Below are 7,924 nucleotides of genomic sequence, written 5' to 3'. Positions count from 1 at the left end.
GCTCTCTCTTTTCATCAGTGTGCAACCTAAGTATGACTGAACTGATATATAAACTGATCAATACGGAAAAGGAAACAATACAGACAACGAAAGAAGTTGCAGACATCATCACTGACAGAGTGGACAGAGAGGAGCTTTGCCGGAATTAGGTTATGGCCTCTGCGACCGCCAGAAATAGAGAATGTTGGTGATGCGTGCAGCATGGCAGCGCCTCCACGACCAAACTGTTACCGCGGCTTCTTGTATAAACAGTTTTTTTCGCTTGGAGTTCGGCAAAACGTTGAACTCTCACGGCACACATGAAAGTTGATCTTCAAACAAGAAATATTGAAACAGTTGTGTTTCCGCAACACAGCCGTGTGGACAGCACACTGCAAAATGACTGAAGTGAAAAAGGAGCCCGCTGTGTTAACTAATCGCGTTAGAATCTTGTTGATGCAGGCATGGCGAGAACGATGGTCGGATGTACAGTGGGGTATCCAGTTGAAGCGACTACTTTCAGCAAACAGCGGTGAAACTTGTGATTTAGCTGGTGGGTGTGAAGTGTGAATATTTATACGAATGACAAAGAAAAAGATCCTCGCAAGAAAGTCAGATTATTTACATGTGCAGCACAGCGCGAAGAAAATAAGATTGAGTGCATTCAAAATGCAGTTTTCTTGCGATGTCGATAAAATGATTTATAATGATGCTGTAGGAGCATCGCTGAACACGCTGTAATTATTTGCGTTTTAAATGCATGTTTCAGTTTCAGTAGCTCAAGGAGGCGTCACTACGTTCGGACAAATCCATATACGCTACACCACATCTGCCAAGCAGATGCCTGACCAGCAGCGTAACTAATAATTATGATATAAAAAAAAGGTAGTAGTAATGAAAATAATAATAAAATAATGATAATAATAATAAATAAATAATTAAATAAATAAGACAACAATGATGATAAATAAGCAAATAAATGTAAAACATGAAGACAGACATTCACACATACACCCACACATGCATAACAGATATGCACCAAACACGCAGTTTCACAGATATGAAAGCACAGTCAAATACATATAAACGTACATGAGCTCCAACACACACACACGCACATACACACACACACACACACACCACACATTACCCTGCACCTCCTCTACCCCCCTCCTCCACACACTCATTTCTAGTCTATGTATCGCAGCTTCCACAGCACACACATACACACACAAACACGCACACACACACACACTCAGATGAACGCTTACTTGTACAAGCACACACACACACGCCCATATCTCCCACCCCCAACCCCACACACATATATACAAAGATATATATATAATATATACGTTCCAATTTCCTGTTGCTCCCACAGTGTAGGCATGCATACACTCACATACCTCATCCTCTACCCCACCTCCTCCCAGCACCCCCACCTCCCCCTCACACACACACACACACACACACACACGCACACACACACACACATGCACAGAACTCTCCTGACACTTGTGTACACTTACACTCTCACGCATGCACAAACGTACTCAAAAAAAACAACCAGACCCATACATACACACAAACACACATACACACACACACAGAGGCTGCCACTGATTGGCCGCAAGAGGGATGGGAAAAGATCTCTGATGCCAAGAACGTGGCGTCTAGTGTGTTGCTCAGTCTATTGTACTTGGAAAAGCCCACAGAGACTCTGTTCCATTTTGAAGAAATTTGCACAATGTTGGTTTGGAAATGATGCCGATATTTGTTTGATTTGCAAAGCATCGTGCTCTACCTTTCATGTTAGACATACGGCCACTCCCTCTCTCTGCTTTTATTTCTTTGAGACGATCGATGGTGTGATGGCCTTGTACCTGTTCTTTTTGATATTCTTTGACTTTTCTGAGGATTTCCGTTTTTTCTAGATGTAGGCCGCTCGTTGGTGTTGCGTTACCAGCAAGTCTGTCAGCTCGCTCATTTCCCTTAACTCCTGCATGTCCCGGGCAGTATGACCATGTGAGTTTTTTAATCTGAAAGTTGCGCATTGCCTTATGCCACTCTGGGCTTCCCATTCCGTTTTCAATTTTCTGTATGAGGTTCATTGAGTCAGTTAGAATCATGGCATATTGGTTTCCGGGCGTGTGGATGGACAATAGCCACTGGAGGGCATGTGTCACAGCTTCAACTTCCATCGTTAGGCTGGAGGTTGTGACTTTGTAGGCAGCATTCTCTTCCCTAACTGTTTTTCCATTTTGTTTCGCAGTGAATCCCCAACCGGATTGGTCTTTGGTGACTGAGCCATCTGTGTATATGATGATGTCCTCTTCTTTACTGTTTTCTTCTATGAGTAGCTTTACTTCCGCATCAGTTTTGCCCTCTGGCCATTCCCGACAATGTCTTCCTATAGTGGGTGAAATGGCTGTGTTGAATAGATGGTTGAGGTTTTCAGGGTTTTTCTCCCATTCTTTTGTTTCTTTCAGGTCTTGTAGTCGGCATACTAGCTGGATTGTGTCTTCTGCTTGCCCCATCCATGATCTTCCTCGTCCTAGACGGCTGCCTTTTGGTTCTTTGACTGTGTCATGCAGTGGGTTTTGAGGGTTTTCTAATGCTTTGAAGTAGGTCTTGACCTGTTCTAACTTGTTTCTGGCCTGCACTGAAGGAAGGTCAAGCAGGTATCGCATGGTTTCTGTGGGCGTGTCTTTTGTTGTTCCAAGGATCATGATGAATCAGTACTAAACTACTGTTGATTTTACTGTTAAATTTGCAAAGGTCAAAACACATGCCATTTTAGTTAATCTGTGGAAACCATATATATGCCAAGAAAATTTTTAAACTATGTCAGAAGAGGGGGTTAAGAGGTAAACAAATAAAACGCAAAGCAAAACACAAAACAGATTTTTATGGTTTGCAACTAAAAAAGACAACCGATTCTTTAAGAAAATGCTCAAGTGTTTTTAGCAAATCCACACAAGCTTAATGATATGCATTTACATACGCACTCACGTGCTGCATGCATGTAGTAAGATATAAATACATACAAATACATTATATATATTATATATCAACAACAGTAGGCTCTTCATGTCTTTAAAACTTGTATTCTAAAAAAGCAGCAAATTTTGCTGTAAAAACAGCTTCTTCGGGCCTCAGCCAGAGGCCTGAAGAATCTGTTTTTACAGCAAAATTTGCTGCTTTTAGAGGCCTGAAGAAGCTGTTTTTACAGCAAAATTTGCTGCTTTTTTAGAATACAAGTTTTAAAGACATGAAGAGCCTACTGTTGATATTTTTATATTTTAGTTTTTTTACCAGTCTTTGTATTTACCTCCATGCTTTCTGCACATGTGCATATATATATACATGATTTTTGCTTAGTCAATGTTTATGACTAAGATGCATCCAAATATCTGCTTTTGTAAACTTACAAGGTCCAGTAAAGTTGTGTCAGACTTCCATGCTTATCACCCATACTGACAGTGTTTTGGCACTGTGGCAGCCATTTCCTGTTTAAGGGAACTTAACTCTTTACTGTCTAATCCATTAGCATCCCGCCAAAGAAACATCTCAAGTTTTTGTAGGGTCAGTGTACACTCAGAGATGGTATGTCACCTTAAAGATGAACTGAACCTGGTAACTTTGTTACCTTAAGCAGGGACTTTGCCATTACACACAGCCAGTTACAAGCAGGGCTTCAGTGCCCAGGACAGTTGACAGCAACTGCCTGTTTATCAGCTGACACAGAGGACAGGCTCTTAATCTTATGCCTCATGCTGGAAGGGCATATATATATATACATCATTACATGTACTGTTGTAGGTGTAAATTTGGCATTGTCTGGCATGAGTTTGGCTATATTTTGCTTTCTTAATAATAAAGTTTCAGTCAGTATTTCTTAACCATACTGTGAACAGTATTTTACAAATATTGAAATAAGGTTAGTTTTAAGTCCATTTACTACAGAACCAGTAAATCTGGAAAAACCAGATTTAATGATTAGTCATTAGTGAAAAAGAAGCTTGCTCTGTGTACACATAAAATGTTCTGTGTGTCTATGTGCGTGCGAAAAATATTAATTATTATATTATTATTCGTGTGTTTGTGTGCAGAAATCTTACTTCAACAGGCAATGGGTGGCAGTAGCCCCAACTCACTGCTTTTGTCTTACCTGAAGCACACAGTTTTATCACAGGTAAGTCACTTACTGACTCAGTAAAGTTGTGTTTTTGTTGTTGTTGTTTTGTACCTGCAGTTTCATTTGGTTAACATTCTCTTATCAAATCTGCTTGAAAATAAAATAACTTCCTTGTCTATCACTAATATCAGCTTGTGCATGTACATACATGTGTGTGTCTCTTTCCAGCTCGCCTGGATCCATCCTCTCCCACATCCACACTCTGTCTCCTCTCAGAAATGAAACTATGTTTATAAATTTAAATTCATCATCATAGAATAATACTTCAGTATTAAATACCTAGACTAAAGCATATTGATGATGAGTTGGTGTTGTCTTTTTTTTTTTTTTTTTTTTGTTATTCTTAAAATGTCACCTTTTACATATTTGTGGATATAATTTTTGTATTTTTACTTTTCTTTGCCATTGACTAATTCTATACTGCCTGATGACTTCCTTCATTTTACTCTCTGTACTGGCCATTGTTTATGTTACAAAAAAAATATAGATCTAAAAAAAAAAATAAAAAAAAAGAATGCAAGTACACACAGCTGTGAAATTTTGTGTTAATATAAAGAATAGAATGGACTAGCATTTAGCAAAGTTTCAAAGCACTCACTTTATTATTGACCGATTTAACATATTTTGAAAAAATCCTCTTTTTTTTTCACAACTGACATAAAGGGGGTGAGTTTTTCTCATATAATAGAAATTTTACAAATGCGGTCTTTTGTATAAACATAGACACTTCCTAATTGTAGCAATTGAATGGGCAAATGCGTATGTACAGTTGATATCCACTATAGAATCAGTTTGCATTCAACTTCGAGCCACAGTACTTGTTGAGTGAGTGAGCAAGAAGGCCGAGTTGGGTGACTGTATCCTCGCATGTATTGTACTCAAACAAAGGTATTCTCAGCCACAATAAAAGTACAGGTGCACTTTTGGATGACTGTAGAACAGAGCTTTGCCATTTAGTTTCGCACAAGACCGTTAACCTATCAACTACGAATTTTTTAACTCACGGTACACTGTAGCGTACCACAGTAACAAAGCATTGTGCGCATGAGGTATGCTACAGCGTACCTTAGTAATAGTAAGAGTTAATAATATGTAGATATACATGCATGTTTGAACACATGATAATAAATCATCAAATGTATTTTTTCTTTCTTTTTCAGTTTGTGTTTGCCCTTTTCTGATTTGACTGAGATAAAATAAGAAAAGGTCAGCTCGTGATTCAATGATTATTACTGCAAAGTATAAGAAATCCAGTACTGATAGTGCTGTTGTGTTAAACTTAAAGTTTTAGTGATACAAAAAAGTAATATATTATATAACAATGAAAGCATATTGTTCATTTGTCATTACTTTGTGTCTATTAGAAGTATTGTTCAATTTATTGACAGAAAGTAATATTGACAGTAAATGAAAATGATGTAGGCTTTTTAAATAATGTGATATTATCTTCAAATAGTTCAAGATTCACATAAATTTGTATGGGGATTGCAATTTGTTATTACTCAGGGGTGACAAAACTTCAAAAGCATTAGTTTAATTGAAAAGAAAACAGAAATCCTTTTTGCCTTCTTTCTCATATAAATTTTAGTTTTTACCTTCTTGCTTAACCCTTAGTTGCTACATATATTTAAGTTTGCTGCAGAAGATAACGTATGACTGAAAGAAATATATTTGTTGCAGCTGATTCCATGCAGTGCAGTGTTCAAGTACATAGCCAGTTTTGAAGACCTGTCCAGGCCGTACTGCATCCTTGCTCTGGTACACCTGGCTGAGGTCTTTGGTACAAAATTGAAGTGAGTGCTCCTGGGCTGTGGTTTTATGGCTCCTTGCCCTCTTACTTTGATCAGCCCTCTTCAAGTCCATCTGGAGGTGGGGGGAATCTGAATTATTTACTGCTCCCATTTTGATAATAATCTGTCCTGGTTTATTCTTCAATTTAATAATAATAATAATAATGATGATGATGATGATGATACATAATTTTTCCATGGTGCGATATTCAGCACCAGTGCTGCTCAAAGCGCCTTACATCATCCAGCCGATTACAGTCATGCTTTAAAAAACAGCTCTGCCAGGAAAACTCTTACAATGTGTTCACATAAATCAAAAGCACACCCCAGAAATGAATCCGACGATAAAAACTATCTAGTAAATAAGGCTCAGATTAAAACAATTCAAATGCATTTCATAGAACACACACACACGCGCGCGCGCGCACACACACACACACACACACACACACACACACACACACACGTTTGCGCACACTAACATTAAATATCAACTGCACTTAAAACAGAATTGCACAGGCATTAAAATATTTCTAGCGGGCACACACACACACACACACACACACACACAATATGGGGATTAAAAATAACCAGATAGAAAAGGGATAACAAAAACGCTTGTACAAAGATACTTGTGAACCAACATACTTTGGTTTAACTGTTTTGCTCAGAACAAGACTGCTTTCGGAAAAGGTATTTTTTCAGATCTGACTTAAAAGAATGTATATCAGAGGCATTTCTAAGAGATGAAGGTAGAGAATTCCACACTTGGGGAACCTGAGCTCTGAAAGACTTATTTCCAGCGCATTTCAGATTATAATTAGTCCTTGGGACTATAAACAGCTTTTCAGAACTGGATCTTAAAGTTCTGTGCAATTCACAAGTTTCGAGTACAAAGGAGAGATACAGTGGAAGAGACTTGTCAAAATGTTTGAAGGCGAGTGTCGCAAAATTTTAGTGAATGCGGGACTCAACTGGAAGCCAGTGCAACCGATTCAGAAGAGGTGTAACATGATCAGATTTCTTTTTGGCAAGAACCAGTCGTGCAGCATTGTTCTGAATTTTCTGTATTCTGTGGATGGAGGAAGATGATAAACCTGCAAGAGTGGAATTGCAGTAATCCAGTCCAGACAGGACAAAAGAGGAAACAACTGATCCATGTTTTTCTCTGTTACGTAGGGTCTGAGTGAGGCTAGCCTACGAAGATGAAAGTTCATGAGCGACACAAGAATGGAATTTGGTCATTGATAGTCAAGGTTTGATTAACATATACACCCAGGTATTTGGCTGATGTTTGGAATGCTACTGAAGCAGGGCCAGATTTGTGCCTTTTGATGTCATGTGTACATCTGGGGCATTACTTACTCAGTCATAAAAGTAGAAGGATGCTCTCTCTCAAGCTTTTGAATTTGCAAGCATTTAATTGTCTATAATTTTCGCACGAACATCTAGCCCCAGCTGTCTCATCCCTTTCAGCATAAAAAAAACCAACAAAAAACCAAAAAAAAAACCAACCCAGCAAACAAAAACACAACAACAAAAAAAAACCCCAAAAAAGAAAGCAACAACCAACCTATGGAGCATTGTTAATGTTTGACTTTGAAATTGAAGCAGATTCATTGTCAGTATTTTCCCCATTTACCTGATTTAGTCAGATTTTTGGCCATTTTGCCTTTTTGGTCATTTGCACTACTGAGGATGATGAAAAGATTTGTTGTGGACTGGTGGTTTACATATCTGTGTAGGAAGCATGGGAATCTGAGCGTACGAGATCAGATCCCAAACTCAACAGTAATTTCTCCCCCACCACTAGACCTTCAGTGGTGGTCTGGACACTAGCCATTTGGATGAGACTATTTGTATTTGTATCTCTTTTTATCACAACAAATTTCTCTGTATGAAATTCAGGTTGCTCTCCCCAGGGAGAGTGTGTCGCTACACTACAGTGCCACCCATT

At 38.6% G+C, this 7,924-nt stretch overlaps 1 protein-coding gene across 1 annotated transcript in view; it reads left to right on the top strand.

The window, feature by feature from the left end:
- The first annotated feature begins 331 nt into the window (after window positions 1–331).
- Window positions 332–7,924, top strand: part of LOC143302079 (mediator of RNA polymerase II transcription subunit 24-like) — a 44,396-nt gene continuing 36,803 nt past the window's right edge. Inside the window, exons 1-3 of the mRNA XM_076616594.1 lie at window positions 332–532; window positions 4,092–4,174; window positions 5,858–5,970. Coding sequence (XP_076472709.1) covers window positions 379–532; window positions 4,092–4,174; window positions 5,858–5,970 — 350 coding nt within the window. The 5' untranslated portion in view covers window positions 332–378. The remainder of the gene's footprint in view (window positions 533–4,091; window positions 4,175–5,857; window positions 5,971–7,924) is intronic.

Source organism: Babylonia areolata, chromosome 2, assembly GCF_041734735.1.
Source record: "Babylonia areolata isolate BAREFJ2019XMU chromosome 2, ASM4173473v1, whole genome shotgun sequence".
NCBI lineage: Eukaryota > Metazoa > Mollusca > Gastropoda > Neogastropoda > Buccinidae > Babylonia > Babylonia areolata.
The sequence above is the reverse complement of the archived record's forward strand: the minus strand, read 5'-3'. Positions and strand labels throughout refer to the sequence as shown.